This window comes from Hyperoodon ampullatus, assembly GCF_949752795.1.
Source record: "Hyperoodon ampullatus genome assembly, chromosome: 19".
NCBI lineage: Eukaryota > Metazoa > Chordata > Mammalia > Artiodactyla > Ziphiidae > Hyperoodon > Hyperoodon ampullatus.
Genome location: NC_136932.1, coordinates 20,573,232 through 20,593,028, shown reverse-complemented (window position 1 = coordinate 20,593,028; position 19,797 = coordinate 20,573,232). Strand labels below are relative to the sequence as shown.

At 56.6% G+C, this 19,797-nt stretch overlaps 1 protein-coding gene across 1 annotated transcript; it reads right to left on the bottom strand.

Moving 5' to 3' along the window:
* Positions 1 to 12,713: 12,713 nt before the first annotated feature.
* Positions 12,714 to 13,760, bottom strand: CDC42EP4 (CDC42 effector protein 4; the record flags this gene model as incomplete). Its single annotated transcript, XM_079725834.1, has 1 exon — positions 12,714 to 13,760. The coding sequence occupies one exon, from the start codon at positions 13,758 to 13,760 to the stop codon at positions 12,714 to 12,716; it is 1,047 nt and encodes a 348-aa protein (XP_079581960.1).
* Positions 13,761 to 19,797: the final 6,037 nt, after the last annotated feature.

The window sequence follows — 19,797 nt, the reverse complement described above, 5'->3', positions numbered from 1 at the left end:
TAAAAAATAAGAATTATAGCCCCGGAGACATCAGCGGGGGTGCCTCTCAGCACCTTGGTGGCCTGAAGAGTTCATCAGGAGGGCGGAGAAGGAAGGAGGCCCCGTGGAGACCCCTCCCTCCATCCACACCCAACCTGGCATCTCCCCTCCTCTCCCAGCCAGGGTCCCACGCCCAACCCGGGCTCCCGCCCCAGAAGGTATGCACAGGGTGTGGCATCCAGGGACTCCCTCCTCCCGCTCCCTCACCGTTTTTTTGCCATAGAGTGACAGCCGTCTTGCGTGCTTGGTTTATTTTTTCTTTTTGGCTGCGTTGGGTCTTTGTTGCTACGCTCGGGCTTTCTCTAGTTGCGGCGAGCGGGGGCTACTCTTCGTTGCGGTGAGCAGGCTTCTCATTGCGGTGGCTTCTCTTGTTGCGGAGCACGGGCTCTAGGCGTGCGGGCTTCAGTAGTTGTGGCACATGGGCTTAGTTGCTCCGTAGCATGTGGGATCTTCCCGTCCCAGGGCTCGAACCCGTGTCCCCTGCATTGGCAGGCGGATTCTTAACCACTGCACCACCAGGGAAGCCCACATGCATGGTTTTTGCTTCCCCAAAATACCTTCTGTAGTGGGTTGACTCGATGATACACCAAGTCCTCACCCCTGGTACCTGTGAATGTGAACTTATTTGGAAACTGGGTCTTTGCAGATGCAATTAAGGATCTCAAGGGGAGATCATCCTGGAATTCAGGTGAGTCCTTATAAGAGAAAAGAGAGGGAGATCAGAGACGCTGAGATACAGAAGAGCCCCAGAGAAGAAGCCTCGCAAAGACGGGAGGAGACTGGAGGCATAGAGCTACCAAGGGACCCCACAGGTGGCCGCCCTCACCAGAAGCCAGGAGAGAGGCACGGTCCACTCCTCCCTCAGAGGCTCCAGAAGGGGGACTTCCCTGGTGGTCCAGTGGCTAAGACGCCATGCTCCCAATGCAGGGGGCCAGGGTTTGATCCCTGGTCAGGGAACTAGATCCCACATGCTGCAACTGAGAGTCTGCATGCCGCAACTAAACATCCCTCACACGGCAATGAAGGTCCCGCATGCTGCAACTAAGACCCAGCGCAGCCAAATAAATAAATAAATATTTAAAAAAAAAAAAAAAAAAAAAGGCTCCAGAAGGCACCAGCCTATGACACCTCAATCTTGAGAGTAAATTTCTGTTGCTTTAAGCCACCACCTTTGTGGCCATTTGTTATAGCGACCTTAGGAAACGAATACACCTTCCCACTTGGAAACTGAGTTTCAGAAGTCCTCACCCCTTTCACAGATGAGCAAGTAAAAATGCAGAGAAGTTGGGTGATTGCCAAGGTCTCACAGCTAATGAGAATCAGAATCTGGAGTTGGATCTGGGTCTCCCACCTCCCAGACACTTTGCTTCTCCTCTGTCTCTCTCAGAACTGGGGGAGCTGCCCACCTGACACCCCCCATTTATACTCCTACCTCACGGCTCCCAAGTGGACCAGCACCCTCATTGTGCAAAGACAAAAAGCGAGCCCCAGGCCAGAGGAACCCTGGCAATGCCTGGAGGAGGGGCCGGCCTGGGAGCAGGGGGCTCTGGGGTGTCCCCTCTGGAATCTCCCCACCCACTCTTCTGTGCCCTGGAGCTGGTCCCGAGCATTTGTGTTTTCATTTCTTAATTAATTCATGGCTGCGAAGTGGACGCACAAATCACTGCACAAACAGTGGCATTAATTTTTAATCACCATCATTATGAGGTTCTCATTTAACTCTGGCTTCAGATTTCCCGAATCATCATCCCCCAGCTCCCTTCCCTTTATAAATGCACAGCTCTGAAAAGCAGTGGGTGCAGGGAGCTCTGGAATTCTCTGGCTGCCTGGAACTGGCCGAGGTCGTCCAGCTCAGCCCAGCCACGGATCAGTCCCAGCCGGTGCTTTTCTGAGCAGAGTGCGGCCACGCCCCCTCCACCCCAGTACCCGTGCATCTGCCTTACTCCCCACTCGGCGGGACCTGAGTTGGTGGGAAAGGGAGAGGCTGGCATCAGACAGGTCGGGCTTCACATCCTGGTTCTGCCTATCCCCAGTCTGCCACCCCAGGCCAGTCATTTAATCACCCCTCTGAGCTCCAGATTCTGCATCAGTAAAAGGGGACCCACATGTGACCTCCCTGGGGGGCTGAGGTTAGTGAGAAGTCCACGCGGAAGCCTGACACTGGAGGTACGTGCCGTGAAGTATGAGCTGGTGCTCAAGGCCCCAGGTGTCCGCCCCTGGGTCCGTGGGGCCACCCCTTCTCCAAATGTATTATTCCTTCAGGCCCCTGATAAAAGGTGCTGTGAGGGGCAGGGGACTCCACACTGTCCAGGTGCTGCTGGAGGGGCCGCTCTAAGTCCCGTAGGGACGGGGCTGCCGCCAGAGAGCTGCTGGGAGGGGCTGGAGGTCAGAGGAGCCCCGGGTGACCCACAGCTGCTGCTCCGGCCCAGGGACAATGAGCCAGCGCGCCCTGCCCCCTCCACTGCCCTTTGTGCCCGAGATGCCACTTGGCGGGGACAGCTGTTGGCCTCCCAGTAGCCACTTGAAGTGCAGGGCAGGGAGGTCCAGCAGCTGGGATGGTCCTGCTCTGTCTTTGCCCGGGAGCTTGGCCTCTGGGAGTCCGGTGGTTCTAGAAACTCTACTCTGGAAAAGGCATCCCTCTTCCTTAGGGGTGTGGGCCCAGTAACAGGACAAATGACCCTGCCCACATTTCTCATCAGGGCCTCCTCTGGTCCTCACAGCAACCACTGAAGTTGCTTCTTCCCGTTTTACAGATAAAGAAACCAAGTCCCGGAGGGGTGAAGCAACTGCTTAAAGCTCACACGGCCAGTTGATGTCGGAACGGGGACCTAGACTCCCAACCATTGCCCCTAATTACTAGGACTTCATCAGGGGAGTGTCCCCATGTACACTGCATTCTCTCTAATTCCCACAAAACCCCAGAAAGAGGCATTCTTCTTTCTCTTCTACAGTCGAGAAAACCAAGGCTCAGCGGCTTACCCGAGGTTCCCAAAGACCATTAGCTCGGTCTGCATAACCCCAAAGCCAAGCTCCTTCCAGCTGACCAAGCTGCAGTGCAGGAAAGGGCCCCACCCCTTGCCAGGCCGGTGAGACGACCAAGACCCCTGAGGCCTGAGACTGTGCCCGGGCCTATCGGTGGGCATGTGGATTATATTTCTAGCCAGAGAGTCAAGGAGACAGGACCTTTTGGGCTCAGGGGGGTCAGTCTCAGCCCAGGGGCTTCCCAGTAGCTTTTCTCCTCCACTGAGAGAGAGAGAGAGAGAGAGGTTGAAATTTTTTTTTTTTTTTTTTTTTGCGGTACGCAGGCCTCTTACTGTTGTGGCCTCTCCCGTTGCGGAGCACAGGCTCTGGATGCGCAGGCTCAGCAGCCATGGCTCACGGGCCCAGCCGCTCCGTGGCATGTGGGATCTTCCCGGACCGGGGCACGAACCCGTGTCCCTTGCATCGGCAGGCTGACTCTCAACCACTGCGCCAACAGGGAAGCCCGTGGTTGAGATTTTTTTAAATATAAATTTATTTATTTTTGGTTGTGTTGGGTCTCTGTTGCTGCATGCAGGCTTTCTCTAGTTGCGGCGAGCAGGGGCTACTCTTTGTTGCAGTGCGCGGGCTTCTTATTGCAGTGGCTTCTCTTGCTGCAGAGCACGGGCTCTAGGCACGTGGGCTTCAGTAGTTGTGGCACACGGGCTCAGTAGTTTGGCTCACGGGCTCTAGAGCCCAGGCTCAATAGTTGTAGCGCATGGGCTTAGTTGCTCCGCAGCATGTGGGATCTTCCTGGACCAGGGCTCGAACCTGTGTCCCCTGCGTTGGCAGGCCGATTCTTAACCACTGCGCCACCAGGGAAGTGCCAACATTGAGATTGAACTGCTGGCTTTGAAGATGGAAGGTGGAACCATGAACCAAGGAATGCAGGTGCCTCCAGAAGCTGAAGAGGCAAGGAAACAAATTCTCCCCTAGAACCTGCAGAAGGGAAGCACACCTGCCAACACCTTGATTTTAGCTCGGTGAAGGCCCTTTCTGACCTCCAGAACTATAAGACAATACGTTTGTGTTGTCTCAAGCTACTAAATTTGTAGTAATTTGGTACAGTAACAATAAGGAAATGAAGACAGAGGGGAAAGTCACTGATGAACAGGCAGTTGAATCCTACAATGTGGGACACAGGGGCATTTGCAGAACTACTACAAGACCACTTAGCTCTCACCTGGATGGCAAGGACAGGTTTCTGGGAGGATGTGAAACACAGCTGTGACAGGTAGAGCGTTGTCAAGGTGGTAAAGGACAATGTTCTCAGCAGCAGCAGTGCATATGGGAAACCGCTTCTGGTTCTGCAGGGCTGAATCTGGCAGGTCGGCTGTTGAAAGAGGTCCAAATAGCTGGGGGCTTGGGAAGGGCCTTGACTCTGAGGCCTTGGGAGTCACAGAAGGAGCTGGCCTTGCAGCACTGCATCTGCTCAGGGTAGAAAGTCAAGATAAACCATAATTATGAGCAAAGTTCTAATGTCTATCCCTGCATCCTGGTGGATGGTCCTGTGTACCTCCTGGGGCGCATGAGCCCCTCACCCTCACTTGGAGGAGGGAGAGGAAGGTTTTTCTAGAACACAGGCCGCCAGCTGGTTGCCGACAGACACCGTGATGGATTAGTTCTCCCTGGCCCGGCCTGGTGCACTCACTGATGGATTGGGGTCAAGGTCACAGGTTTGACCTGCCTTTGGGTCAATGGAGTTGGGAAGAAAAAGTCCATTTTCATCACGAAAGACTGCCCTCTGGTCTGTTATCTCTAAATGATTCTTGGGTCACAAGGCAGACAGACACGGTACAGATGGAAAAACCCTCCAGGGCCTGACTGTTGACAGAGAGTCAATGGTGCCCACGCTGTGTACAAAGCCCAGGGGGTGTGGGTGGCAGGAGCGGGCAAGCAGAGGGCAACCCCTCCCCGCTCCCAGCCTGGACAAACCACCCTGACCCCTGGGTGGGGGGCGGGGTAGACGGCAGGGCCCCGGGGGGAGAAGCTCGCTCACCCTGCCCTTCCCTCCTGTTGGGCGTTCATCAGATCCATCCAGCTGCCCTCGCTCTCGCTCCTTGGCTTGGCTTTGCATTCCATCTCTGGCCCACGACTCCCCATCTAGATGAACAGTTCCAAGCACGTGGGGACTCACCCACTGTCTCAGTCAGCTCGGGATCCACGGACAGGGTGTAAACAGCACATATTTAGTTCTCTCAGTTTGGAAGGCTGGAAGTCCAAGATGCAGGTACCAGCATGGCTGGCTTTTGGTGAAGGCTCTCTTCCTGGCTTGCAGAGGGCTGCCTTCTCACTGTGTCCTCACATGGCAGATAGAGAACGCATTCTGGTCTCTCTTCCTCTTCTTATAAAGACACTAATTCATCATGGGGGCCCCACCCTCATGACCTCATCTAAACTTAATCACCTCCCCAAGGCCCCGCCTCCTAATACCATCACACTGTGGGACCACCTTCTCAACACACTCCTCACTCTGACCCCAGGATGAGAAATTAGAAAGCCACCTCTGTGTGGCTGCTTCTCAGATAATACCCACATAGTAACACGTTACTGGCTAAGAAGGGCCAGTTTTCTCAATTAAAGTACGTAACTGAAGATGCAAGTATATCCATTTTCCCCCGTGGGACTCCGTAAGCCTTTCTGTGCTTTGAATAAAAAACATGTGACCTGAAAACATTTTTGTCTTATATTGGCCTTTGTTTAAAAAAAAAAAAAAAAAGGTGTCTCACCACTCCTATAAGAGCAGTGGTTTTCATTACCGCGGGGGTGTTTGGCAATGTCTGGGGCCATTTTGGATCAGCATAGGGCATAGCCCATTGGGGAAATGCTCCCAGCATCTAGTGGGCAGAGGCCAGGAATGCTGCTCAGCATCCCACAGGGCACGGGATGTTTCCTGATAACAAAGAATGATCCAGGTCCCAGATGCCAATAGTGCTGAGGTTGAGAAATCCTGCTCTGTCTGGTAGAATCTAAATTGCATCTCTGGACTTCCCTGGTGGAGCAGTGGTTAAGAATCTGCCTGCCAATGCAGGGGACACAGGTTCGAGCCCTGGTCCGGGAAGATCTACATGCCACGGAGCAACTAAGCCTGTGCGCCACAACTAAGCTCTAGCCTGTGAGCCACAACTACTGAGCCCATGTGCCACAACTACTGAAGCCTGCGCGCCTAGAGCCCGTGCTCCACAACAAGAGAAGCCACCGCAATGAGACGCCCATACACCTCAACGAAGAGTAGCCCCCGCTTGCCACAACTAGAGAAATCCCGCGCGCAGCAACGAAGGCACAATGCAGCCGTAAATAAATAAATAAATAAATAAATAAATAAATTGCATCTCTTGGATGAATGACTTGGATGGCTTGGGTCTGACCCTCCGTAGAGTTGGTTTTATTGATCTGCACCCTGGCATCAAGTCTTTGATTTACCCTGAGCGGAAATGCAGCTTGATGGGGTTTGCATGACCTTATCTGTTATGAAACTGTTTTGAAGACACTGACTGGGACCCCACCCCTGTCCCCTTCAGAGATCTCACAGGGATCCCTCTCAGACCTCAGTGTCAGAAAAAGCTTCTTCTGGGATTGTTCCAACCTCATAGACTTCGTGGTCTTGTAACGGGTGGATTTCCCTCTTTGCTTTGACTGATAGGAAGCTCAGAGCCCAATTTTCAGTCTACTTTGAGCCCATTTCTGTGTACCATCCTCTTGGTTCATTGTACTGTTTGTTCAAGGCTTGTTTTCTCTCTGATCTATTTTTATCCTATTGTATTTTAAGTATTTTTGTAAGCTGCCTCCAATCCTTTTTGGAACAAGGCAGGGTAAAAACAAAACAAAAAATTCAGCAGGGCCCTGTGGCCCTGGCGGGCATTTTTTTTTTTTAAGATAGATTTTATTTTATTTATTTATTTTTGGCTGCGTTGGGTCTTCGTTGCGGTGCACGGGCTTCTTATCGCAGTGGCTTCTTTTGTTGTGGAGCTCGGGCTCCAGGTGCGTGGGCTTCAGTAGATGTGGCACGCGGGCCCAGCAGTTGTGGCCCGCGGGCTTAGCTGTTCCGCAGCATGTGGGATCTTCCCGGGCCAGGGCTCGAACCCGTGTCCCCTGCATTGGCAGGCAAATTCTTAACCACTGCGCCACCAGGGAAGCCCTTGGTGGGCATTTTTTAACAGAGCAAGTTCATTTTCCCGCCGGGAAGGCAGCCCTCCCTGGCTCCTCCTGCCCCTCCTGGGAGTCTCCGTCTTGGAAGACAGAAGCTCCGTGTGTAAGAGCAACAGGCTTCAGAGGCAAAGCCTCCAACCTCCATCTGCCTGCAAATACCTTTCCTCCCCCAGAGCGCTCTTTCCAGTCTCCCATCTGGCTGTTGGCAGGAAGCCACAGGGCCTTGAGAAGCCTGCAAAGGGGAAGTAGAGAGACAAGCTCTCCTGCTTTTATTCCTAACTTTGCTTTCCTGCATCTTTTTTTTTTTTTTTTTTTTTTTGCAGTACATGGGCCTCTCACCGTTGTGGCCTCTCCCATTGCGGAGCACTGGCTCCAGATGCGCAGGCTCAGCAGCCATGGCTCACAGGCCCAGCCACTCCGCGGCATGTGGGATCTTCCCGGACCGGGGCACGAACCCGTGTCCCCTGCATCGGTAGGCGGACTCTCAACCACCAGGGAAGCCCCTTTCTTTTTTTTTTTTTTTTAATTCTTTCTTTTTTTGTTGAGGTAGAGTTGATTTACAGTGTTGTGCCAGTCTCTGCTGTACAGCAAAGTGACTCAGTTATACACATAGATACGTTCTTTTTTAAATATTCTTTTCCATTATGGTTTATCCCAGGAGATTGGATATAGTTCCCTGTGCTACAGAGTAGGACCTTGTTGTTTATCCATGCTTCCCTGCATCTTAACTCAGGGTCTTCGGGGTCCAGGGATACTTTGCATGCAGGTTATTGCTGCGCCAGGAAGGGTCCCCGCCCAAGTGTGGAGTCCGGGCATTTGGGAGGCTGCTGTGTGAAGGCCGAGGTAAGCTGGGGACGGGTGGGGGTGCCACACACACACCTGAAATAGCCAACCCCACCCCCTCCGCCACCCCGACAAGGACCGCACTCCCAGCTCTGCCCCACGCAGTCTACCGGCTCAGCCTTTCCCTCGTCGGTCACACCACAGAGCCAAGCCAGCCCCGTCCATCTCACAGCCTCTGCTCTGCTCCACTCACCAGACTTCAGCCAGCGCCGCCTTCTCCAGCCTCTGTCTTCCCATCTGTAAAATGGGTGGAGGCTGGTGGTGAACCAGATCCTAAAATGTGAAGATCCTAAGAACCCCCTTCCCGCAGGTGTCCCGAACCCCTCTATTCCTTTCCTATTCCTTGGTCCACTTTCTTCTGAGAACATGGTGCAACCCTGGTGAAGAGGAGGGGGTGGCTGGGGTGTGAGAATGGAGTCAAAGGGGAGCCCTATGGGACCAGCCTGGACCCCAGCAGGAGCACGGCCCTGAGGCTGTGGACAGAGACAGAGGCCAGCCCTGAATGACCCCGGGAACGGCAGGGGCTGCTCTGCTCAGCACCCTTGGCACCACCTGCAGGGCCCTTTGGCTGATGCAAAGCAGCAGTGGCTGCTGAAAGGGTCCTGGAGCTGCCAGCGCCTCACCTGGCAGGAAACACACCCCCCTTTCTCTTGGGCACACCCCTACCAGCGGGGCTGTCAGCTTGGCCTCTCTCTGCACTACTCTGCCCAGCAGGTCACTGGCGCCACCTGGTCATTCCGGGCCCCAAAGTGGACATCACCAGATTGGGACAGTGATTGCAAGGAAGGGCGGCAAGGAAGGGCGGGCTTTGGAGCCCTCGCGTGGGTCCGTCTCCACCTCCTCCACTTGCTAGCCCGGTGGGCCAGTGGCAGTCCTAGAACACACAGCCCTTATCATGTGAACAGTGCACAACAGCATGTACCCAACAGATAAAGAGCAGAACCCCTTGAGGAGCTGGGGAGGCTGAGGGGAGACACCCCAGTGATGGCTGGACCACGGTGGGACTCATCCCAGAGCATCTTTGGGCCATGACTGCAGCCCTGCCTGAGGCAGAAGGTTTTGGCGTCCCATCACGTTTTTGGAAGTATTAGCTGCGATCTGAATTAAAATTACCAAATGATTACCCAGAAAGAGTTCCCAGCTCTTGCTTTGAGTTGTCAGAGGTAGAAGGGGCCCTACAGAACATCTTTAGGGTAAGATGTGCCCTGAGGGGGCCCTAGGCTTCTCGGGCAAAACCCAGAGACAAAGGGGAGGGAGGAAGGATCCGCCCCCAACCAGGGAAGCTCTTGTTCAGTCTGTTTGTGTACCTCATGACAAACAGAACTTCTGGTAAAAAGCTGAAAACGACTGAGCTACTGCCTAACTGTAAAGATGGAGAAACTGAAGCTGCCCAGAGAGGGAAAAAAACTGGCCCAAGTCCACACAGCAAACCAAGGTTAGAGTTGGTGGCTAGGCTCGTCCTGCCTGGTTATCCCATGCTTGTCTGGTGCGCCCGTTGAGCCCCCAGTCAGAAAGCATGCTCCCAAAGTGTGGGTCCAGCCGGCCCCTGGGTCTCCCTAAACAGCTAGCGCTTTCCCATCAAGTCAAAAAGCAGGTCTGCAGCCTTGAGGAGGCTGGCTGCTCCCAGACCCTCAAGCATCTGGGTGAGTGGATGTGGGTGGAATGGGGGGTGGGCGGTACCCTATGCCTGGGAGCTCCCACCCAGGTACCATCCCCCTGAGCCTTGCTGAACAGTGCATTTCTCTCTCCATTCCCCCCAGGGCTGGGGGACCCCATCACTCCCGCTGGGCTTGGGTGTGTGCCCACCCCCCCTCCCTCCCCTGGGGGCCACCACCCCACCTACTCATAACTCTTGTCTTAGCCACATCCCTCATTACCTCTAATGAGCCAATCTAGGGACAGAGGGACCTGGGCGACATTTTAATTATGCTTCTAATTGCTTCCCAGGAGGAGGATGAGTACATGCCCAAATTTCTCCCCGGGAGAGGGGCAGGGTTTCCTGGAACTCAGCTGCACTGGGGCCCCCAGGTGAAAAGGAGGGCATGCAAGGGGCTTCAGGGGCAGAGACGCACCCACCCAGGCTGACGTTCTCTCCTTAGAGACGCACCCACGTCAGAGGGGAATGGGTGAGGGAGGAGCTGGACCAGGGGCTGGAGGGGTTCCTGGGTCCCATCCAGGGCTGACACACCCCCTTCTCACTTCCCCAAGAAGCTTTGAGGTGCCTGTGAGTGTGGAAAGGGTTCTGACTCCGCCACTCGGTGACTTTGGAGAAGGTGGCCATGTGGCCTCTGGAGCACATCTCTGCTATAAAATGGGGACACCAGAGTCTACCTACCAGGGCCAGGAGGCTGAACGGAGACCACACCCCCTGTAAGTTGATTCTCCAGGTCAGATGGTGAAAGGGAGGAGGGGAAGGAGGGCGGCACCTTTCCCGGCTGCAGCCCCACGCGGGTCGGGCACCTCCCTCGGTTTAATAACAACTTGGGGGACTTCTCTGGTGGCGAAGTGGTTAGGACTCTGCGCTCCCAATGCAGGGGGCTCACGTTCGATCCCTGGTCAGGGAACTAGATCCCACACGCGTGCCGCAACTAAGAGTTTGCATGCCACCAACTAAGGAGGCTGCGTGCCCCAACTAAGAAGCTGGCAAACCGCAACTAAAGGAGCCCTGGAACCGCAACTAAGGAGCCTGCCTGCCACAACTAAGGAGCCCACGTGCTGCAACTAAGACCTGGTGCAACCAAATAAATAAATAAATATTAAAAAAAAAAAAAGAAACTTGGCAAACACCACGGCAGTGACTGTGTCTGCAGCCCAGCCCTGTAAGAACAGCACGATGCCCATTTAACAGATGAGGAGGATGAGGCACAAGGTAGCTGCATGACTAAGTGCCCGAGGGCCCCCAGCGGTAAGTGGCAGTCGGGACAGCAAATCCCAGAGCCCCCAAGGGCCTGCCCAGGCCGATGGGCACATGAGGCGTTGTCCTTCCAGAGGCTGGGGAGTAGTGCAGGAGGGGACAGAGACAGAGAGAGAAGCCACCTCAGGCCCCCGAGTGCCGTCAGGGCTCGGGCAGCCCCAGCACCCTGAATCTGCACCCTCACCCCTATCCACCCACCCACCCCCCCACACACACAAAGCAGAGACAGACACCAGGCATGCTGTAAGGCCTTTTATTTTAATGTTTCCTTGCTGTTTTAACATTTTCACGGAAAAAAAATATATACAGTTTAGAATCTGGAACTGACCGCTGTCTAGATGGGTTTCAAGGGCAGCAGCTGGCAGGGGCTACATGGCTGGAAACCAGTGGGCACCCAATTCAAGAACTAAGGTGGTGTCTGAGTCCAGATCTGGCAAAACGCAGGAGGCTAGGGCAGCTACACCCGCCGCCAGCCCTGGCTGGACCCCGTGACAGTACTGTCCGTCCCCCTCCCTCCACTGGCTACAAGGCGACAGGAGAAGGTGAGTCAGCCTGTTGCCAGGACAGAAAAATCATCATCCGTGAATCCTGGGGGCTCGCACCCGACCTCCACTCAATCCCCTTGGGTGGGGTTCTAAGGGCGCAGAGTGAAATCTGAATTTCAGAAAGACAACAACTAATTTTTTAGCGTGAGTGTATTACAAATATGGCATGGGGCATACTTACACTAAAAAATTATCCTTTGCATGCCTGAAACTCTAATTTAACTCAGCATTCTGCTTTCTGTTTTGTTTTGTTGCTAAATCTGGCAACCCTGTACCCTCAGGACCACTGACTCAGAAGTGGGGAAGGGGGCTCTGCTGGCAGAGGCCTGAGAAAGGAAAGGGAAGTAGTCAGTCTGGGGGTTGAACAACCCAGTCAAAAGAGGTTTTATCCCCCCATAGGAATGACATTTTCTTTTTAATAATCATTTTCCAGAAATTTTCTACACTGGCTGCCTGTTGTCGTTAATAGCTATGGGGGAGGGGGCCGAGGACAGACACGCACAGACCTCCACCCCATACAGTTCTAAATAAAGTTTGGAAGCACTTAGTATAAAGGTTTTCTAAAAGGATTCGTTTTCCTTCTGGTGGCGGGCCTACAAACACGGTTCCCGGTATCGCTCTAAAAAGATTTAAACACAACAAGAACAAACAAACCCAGAGGGACTGAGCAAGGGCTGCAGCCTGTCCTAGTGTCATCCTGCAAGGGCCCCCTCTTGAAGTGCCTTCCTTCCGTTCTGCATCCTGTTCTCACCCCGCGGAAGGGGTCGCGTTGAGTGTACACATTCAGTCCGCCTTTCCTCCGAGGGGCTCCCCGTACAGGAGCTGGGGATAGAGGGAGGGAGGGGCCGGGACTTGTGACCTGTCACGGGCGTTTATTCCGGCGGCCACCGCCGGTCACTTATGGCTGCACGTGGCAGGGACTCAGGTTGACAGCGGACATCCACTGGAGGCCGGGAGAGGAAAGCCAATTCCCGCGGCGAGAACACAGCCCCGTCCTACGAGCTCAGGCAGGGCAGGGTGTGCAAAGCAGTCAGGCACCCGAGCCACAGCTCCAAGTCCTCCGAGGGCCCCCAGGCTCGGCCAGCGCCCCTTATCCATGAGGTCCAGGGTCTGTCTGGGGCCCGCAGCCAGGATCCTGGCTGATCTTGCAGGGCTGGGGGGCAGAGGGAGGAGACAAAGCCAAGAGCCCCCACCTCCGGCCGGCCTCACACTCGGATCTCGTCCTCCTCCTCCTCGTCCATAAAGGAGAACTCGGGGTCCGGCTGCCTCGGGAGAGTGGCCCGGGCCCGGTCAGGCCCCCGGAAGGCGGGGCTGCGCTCCTCCAGGACCCCCGAGGCGCAGCTGGACAGGGAGCTGCTGTCCCGCGTGGTGTGGCTGCTGCCCCCGCTGCGGGCCGAGCCGGGGCTGGGGGCCCAGCCCTCCTCCGGCAGCGCGCGCGAGGGCAGCGCGGGCAGGTCCGGGCCCCCCGCGCCTTCCTGCCTTGCCGGGGGAGCGGCTGCCGCCACCGTTGGGGGAGCCTGGGTGGGGCTGCCGGCTGGGTCCTCGTCACCATGGCAACCGGCCTCCCCCTCCTCCTCCGGTTCCCACTCGCCCTTGTCCATGATGCTGAGGACGTCGCCCAGCATGGAGGGCCCCAGGTCGATGTGGAAGGACATGATGGACTCGGCGTGCTTCAGCCCAAAGCTGGCCTTGGGTACCACGGGCAGATCCGCCAGGTCCCCGAAGGCCTGCTCGTCGAGGAGGGGGTCTGGGGAGTGAGGGGCGGAGGCCCCATTCCGCCGAGGCCCCGCCTCCTCTGGGCTGCCCTCCCCGGCGGCCTTCCTCACGGGGCTGGAGGACAGGCTCTTGGGCAGCTTGCTGGAGCCCTTCTCGGCGGCCTCCTTCTCGTTCAGCTGAGGCAGGGACATGGCATTCTTGACGAAGAGGGCCGAGTCCCGCAGGGGGCCCAGCACGTCCCTGTGCTCCCGGTCCCCCCTGCTCACTGACTGCGACCGTTTGCTGCCCCGGAACTTCCGGGACAGGAGGCCGCGTTTGGAGGAGGCGGCGGCCTGCTCGTCCACGGACTCACTGTCCAGCTCCCCAGCCTTGCTGTTGAGGAAGGAGGTGTCCCCAAAGGCGTCCCCCGCCCTGCCCACGTGCATGGTGTGGCGGAAGTCGCCCAGCGGGGCACTGATCATCTCGGCCGTGAGGTCCACTCGGGAGCGGCGCTTGGAGTGCACGGAGCTGGACACCAGCTGCTTGAGGATCGGCATCTTGCCCGGGGGGCGGGGGGGGAGGGGAGGAGGGGGTCCCCTCCAGAGACAGCAGGCGGATCTGAGGTCAGATCTGAAGTCCGGCGGGCGGAGGGGGCGATAAGGAGGAGATCATAGGGCTGCAAGAAGAGAACAGCAGGGAAAGGGTTAACCCAGCTGTCCGCTCAGCACAAAAGCCCATCTGCCCAGGGGTTGTTGTTATTTAAACCTCCGCTCTCCTACCAAAATTTAATGGTGTGAAATCAGCCGGCAATCAATTTCATGACCCTATTTCCCCTCGCACGGGCTCTCCGGTTAGGCGAGAGCTTTTTGGAGCTCAAGTAGCCACAGGCACGCTCTCCCTGAGACTTGAGCGAGAGAGCCTTCTTCTAAAGGACAATGCCCCCCGCACCCCGCAACCAGGACGCCCCTAGAGGCGGAGGTACACAGGCAACTCCAGGCAGCCGACCCCGGAGAGACATGACTCCAGTGAACAGCCAGTCCCGAGACACGCTGTAAGTCAGTTCTCCCTGCTGCCTGACCTCAGCCCCTGTGGAATCAGTGGACACCTCATTCTGAGTCACGGTCCTTAGAGGAGGGAGAGGACGGCACAGGCCCCAGGGAGGCGCTGCCTGGCACCTCCACAGACGTGGGCGGCAGCTCACTCTCTGAATCAGAATCGGGTGGAGCAGCCGGGACCCACAGGACCAGCTCCCCAGCCCTCGGGCCCGTGGTGGGTGTCCCGAGGTGAGGATCCTGCCTGCGACGTCTCCACAGTGGAGCCCCAAGCTCTTTGCCAAGGATCCACCCTCCACCTCTCAGAGACCAAGACTGGGAAACTCCCAGTGTCTTCAATCACTAGGGGTGCAGGGAGGCGGAGACTAAGCCCTAGATGGCCGAGGTGCCCCGGGAACGCAGACCCCCAGGTGATTAATGAGCCAGAGAGCATCAGCAGGGAGGTCAGGAGAGCCTCTGAGATCTCCTGGCAGGTACCACCCATGCAGCTCCTGGCAAGGGCCAAGTTGAAGTCCAGTGTTGAAGCCAGACCAGCCCCCAGTGCTAAACCCAGCAGCGCAGGGCTGAGCAGAGTGGGGTGACGTGGGCGCGGGGACGTAACCAAGGCTGGCGGGTGAGGGGGTGGTCCTGGGCCACCAGTCCTGCTAACAGCACAGCTCTCATCGGCCCCCGCATTCCAGGCCCATCCTCCCTGTTGCCAAGGGCAACCCAGGATGTCCCACCGGGTTTCCTCCTCACCCCCGATGCTGCCCTAAGCTAGGCCACCACATCCCAGTTGGCCCTGCTTCCCCTTCCCCCATCCTTCACCTTTTGGCTAAATCAAAACCCGACCAGGACTCCCCCGTGCAGACCCCCCGATCCCACCCCCAGTCCCTGCCTCACTCCTCGCTGCTCCCCCATCCCTGCGGTCCGCCCTGGCCCTGAGCTTCCGTCTCCCGGACTCCAGGGCTGGACATGCACAGCTCCCGGCTAGAATACCTGTCACCTGGCTCACCCAACGTCTTCCAGGGCTCAGCTGAGCTGTCACTTCTTACAGTAAAGCTGCTTTAGCCCGGGTGAGACCTCCCGACCACCTCCTGCCCGACCACCTCCTGCCCGACCCCCAGCACTGTGGACATCTTTGCTCCCAGCAGGCACTGGCTCTGTCATTCTACCACTGCTGGCTCGGCTCGACTGTCATCTTCCCACTGGATTATGAGCTTCCGGAAGGTTCCAAAGGGCCTGTCACCACTGAATCCCGTCCAGCAGTGCATGGCACAGTCGGTCCTCAAACACCTGTTGAAAGGCCAACACCTCCCTCCTACCCCCCACCTCCACCCCAGCCCCTTGGTTGCTCCCTTTCTGCCTTCCTGAGCCCAAGGACAAGGTCACTTCAGCCTACGGCCCGGCTCCAGGGCTCCCAGCCTGACCTCTCTGTGCCCTCTAACCCCCTCCCCAAGCTCTCCCGTTCTTTGTTCCTTGTCCCGCTGCTGATGCCCAGCCAGATGGTCCCCCCCAACCCCCAGGCAGTCATAGTGCTTGTCGCTCCAGGGCAGGGGAGGGTGGCGAGAGCCAGGTACCAGGGCTCACCTGCCACACAGGTGAGCCCGGCTGGGCGGAGTCAGGTGAGGACTCCTCTAAAAGGCCTTGAGATGACCCACTGCAGTCGGTCAGCTCCCCCTCCTCTCTCTCCTCCTTCCCCCCAGACCCTCAGGAAAGTCCGCTTCCCCTACCTCTGACCTGGCCCCTCGCTCCTGCCCATGCCCTGGGATCTAACGTCTAAACAATTAAGACACGGAACAGCTAGACCAGGTTTTGGCAAACGTTTTCCATAAAGGTCCAGACAGCAAAGGTTCTCAGCTTCATGACTGACACGGTCTTGGTCCCAGCTGCTCAGCTCTACCTTCGCAGTGGTAGGAAAGTAGCAGCAGACCGTATATAAACAAATGGGCATGGCTGCGTCCCAATAAAACTTTATATATAAAAACAAGTGGTGGGCCAGATTTGGGCCATAGTTTGCTGACGCCTTAACTAGACACGTGAAAAGTACTGGCCTTAGGGTCATCCCCTCCACATCGCTCCAGGAGAGAGTCACCATATGTGACCCTCTGGGCCAGCCATGGGCTCTCAGGCCAACGTTGGGGAAAACTCTCTTTGGCTAAACAAGAGAGAAGGAGGATGGAGTGAGTTGGCCTCAGACATGTTCGGCATAGAAGAAACTCAAACCAGGTTTCTAAGGCACTCTTGGTACTGGAGAATCCCTCGGGCTTCTGCTGCCACCAGGGCAGTGAAGCAAGAATAGAAAGGGTCCACGTCTTCAACCTGCCTGCAGTTCAGCTCCTGGCTCTGGTCACAGAATCCTGTGTTCTTCAGCTCTTCCATTTTCCAGATGAGAAAACAAGTTCATTGAAGCAAAGTGACTTATCCAAATTTATGTGCCTAAGAGCAGAGCTGGGTTGGAAGCCGGTCTCCTGGTCCAGTGCTCTCTCTGCTCCGTGCCAGGCCTCTTTCTGGCCTTCGGTGGGTAGCATCTCCAGTCAGTTACCCTCCCCAATTCTGGCTGGAGGAGTCCAGAGAAAGGAGAAGCCTGGCCGCTGCCTCAAGAAGATTCCTGTATTACCCTGGAGCAGATTCTGACACTGCCGACACCTTTAGCCAGAGAATTCTCTGTTGTGGGAGCCGTCCTGCACATTGTAAGATGTTCTGCTGCATCCCTGGTGTCTACCTACCAGATGCCAGTAGCCAAGTGTCCCCTGGGGGGCAAAACTGCCCTGGGTTGAGAAACCCTGCCCTGGAGTGAGCGTGCACATGTGAAAATAAAACACGTACTAATCACCAGGTGAACAGAAAGACAAACAAATTAAAAAAAGAAAAGAAAGAAAAATGAAAAAAAAAGAAAGAAAAAAAAAAAGAGAGGGAGGGAAGGAGGCAAGGAGGGAAGGGAGGGAACGTAAAGGATCAGAATTGTGAGATCAGTGACATGAAGCTCCAGAGTTGCGTAAGGGTTTCAAAGTAACGGCAGGAATCCCCAGAGCCAGTAAGCGTCAGGCGCTGTGGTTTCCCTGATCTTAAGTGCTCATTAAAAAGAACAGAAGGGGAAACCGCAGGCCCAGCTGCCCAGGGCTCGGCAGAGATAGTGCAGACCTGTGGCCACCGGCAGGGACCAGGCATCCTGGCCATCGCGGCTACAGGACAGAAGGGCCCCCACCCCTGGCACGTCCTCGAGGGTAGAGCTCGAGATCAGGATAAGAGGGCTGGCAGGGAGGTGCCTAGGCCCCTGCACAGCCCCACAGCCCAGGAAGGTAGAGCAGGTCTGGCCAGTGCTTATCTGCCGTCTGTGGTCTCGCTCCCTGGGGTGGGAACGCGGCTTTGCGGCTTGTGAAAAACCAAACCATCTTCAGTATCCAGCATGAAAATGTCCCAAGTCCTGAGAGTCGGGGCCAAGATGGAGTCCCCCACTGGTCCCCCAGCCCAGCAAGGAGGGGCTGCAGCAGCCCTGGGGCCCTACAGCTAGAGCTCAGGCTGGACAGGCCAGGCTTCAGGGCTGGCAAGAGCTCACTCACCGGGTTGTATTAAATCCTTGGTTTTATGGTACCCTCATGACATTGTCACCCTAAGCTTTGACCAGAGAGCAATTTGGGGGTGAGGAGGTGGAACTCTGAGTACAAGTACGAGCAGGTGCCCTGGGCCAGTCCTGGGGGCAGTTCGGGGGGGCCTGAGCACCCACCCGGAAAGGGACTGTGCCTAGGGAGCTGTGGCTTCGGGAGGGGGCGTGGCTAAGCCCTGTGACCCAGCTCTGGGGGAGCGGCTAAAACAGGCCGCCAGATGACAGGCGGCCGCTCCCCACAGCCCGCCCTGGGGGGGAACTCCCCGACCCTGCCACCCCGGAAGCCACATCCCCCTTTCCTGGCAAAGCAAGGGAAAACGGAGCAGCAACTTGCATCTCTCCAGCCTCTGCTGGAATCAGATTCTGCTACCATTGGCCCACTGACCACAGGACATTCCTGTAAGCCAGGGGCGATGAGCCCTCCCTGCAAGGCCAGGCCCCCGGTTGCATTGACACCAAGCACACCCTCAGCTCAGCTCAGCTCCCGGGACGGGAGAGGACAGCCCTGGCCTGGACCCTCCCTTAACCTCTCCGGCGGGCCGTCCAGAGAGCACTGCCCTCCCACCTCAGCCCAGCAGCTCCCAGACAGACCCGAGCTCTCCCGGGGCAGCCAGGCAGGGCTTCCGCCGTGCAGCTGACCTGGAAGCTCACCCTGGCACACAGAGCACACATGCCTCAATGCCCACTGCCACGGCCACCGGGCAGCCAGCCCCTCCATCACCATGCCCCCTTCTCACCACCCATCCTGTCCGATTCCAGCCCCCAGCAACGCGGCATTTGACACGATGACTTCGGTCGCGGCTTGGACTGGATGCAAGTGGCTTTGTTCCCTTATTCATTCATTCACTCACTCACTCATTCACTGACTTACTGCACACCCACCAATTTCCCCATAACTCCTCTGGGCCCTGGAGACAGAGCAGTGAAAATAACGAGGCGGACAAGCCCAGACTCCCTGGGCACACTTGTGGTGTGAGTGTGGGTGGGTGGGCGACGGGGCTGTAAACACGCGAATAAAACAGTATCTCGTAGTCCTCAGGGTCAAGGGGGAAACGAGGGAGAGTGAGCACGGGAGTTATGGGCTGTGGGAGGCCCCTCTGAGAACCGAGTGATGAGAAGGAACCAGGCATGCCAAGAACATGCCGGCAGTGGGGACAGCATGTGCAAAGGCCCTGAGGGGGGAACAAGCTTGTGTTTGAGGAACGGAATGAAAACCCAGGGGCCAGGTCACACAGGGCCCTCCCAGGAAGCCCAGGCCGGAGTTTGGATGGCGTTCTAGGTACCAAAGGAAACCTCCCTAAGCAGGAAGCCATCCCATCTGTGTGTGGAGGTTCCCATGGCAGTGGCTGGATTGGAGGGGGAGAAGGGGAAGCAGGAATTCAGGGCAAAGAGGATGGGGGCCAGGACGAGGGTGTGGTTAAGGAGATGGACAGAGCGGGGCACATCAGAGGCAGGTTTTGGAGCTGGAGACACCAGGAGCTGAGGGCCCGGATAGGGGAGGAGAGGGAGGGCAGACTCAAAGGGGAGCTCGAGCCCAGGAGTCCTCTGCCAGGGGTGCGTCTCAGCCGGCACGCCAGGGACCTTTCCCTCGGGGTGCAACCAACTTTCTGCCACCAGAAAGAACTTGATTTTGCCAAAACGGGGGAAGCATTCTGCTACCCAACATCTGTCAGCTGGAACAACAGGCTGCAGGGGATTGTGCAAGAAACGCAGCGCAACGCGGGCCACGATGCCCTGTAAGAGGTTAGGGGCTCTGGCTTCTGTCGCCAGAGAAAGATCCAGCGCTTTCTGGAATGCTCCCCAGCCTTATCCTGTGAAGATAAGGAGTCCCAGAGAAAGGGGAAGACTGTTTCGTTCCAACAGCTGATGGACAGCAGAGGGAAAGGATGAGAACTGTGGGTGCTTTGATGCACACTGTTACACAGAATAGGAGGAACTTCAGTGGGGGCTGTGTGG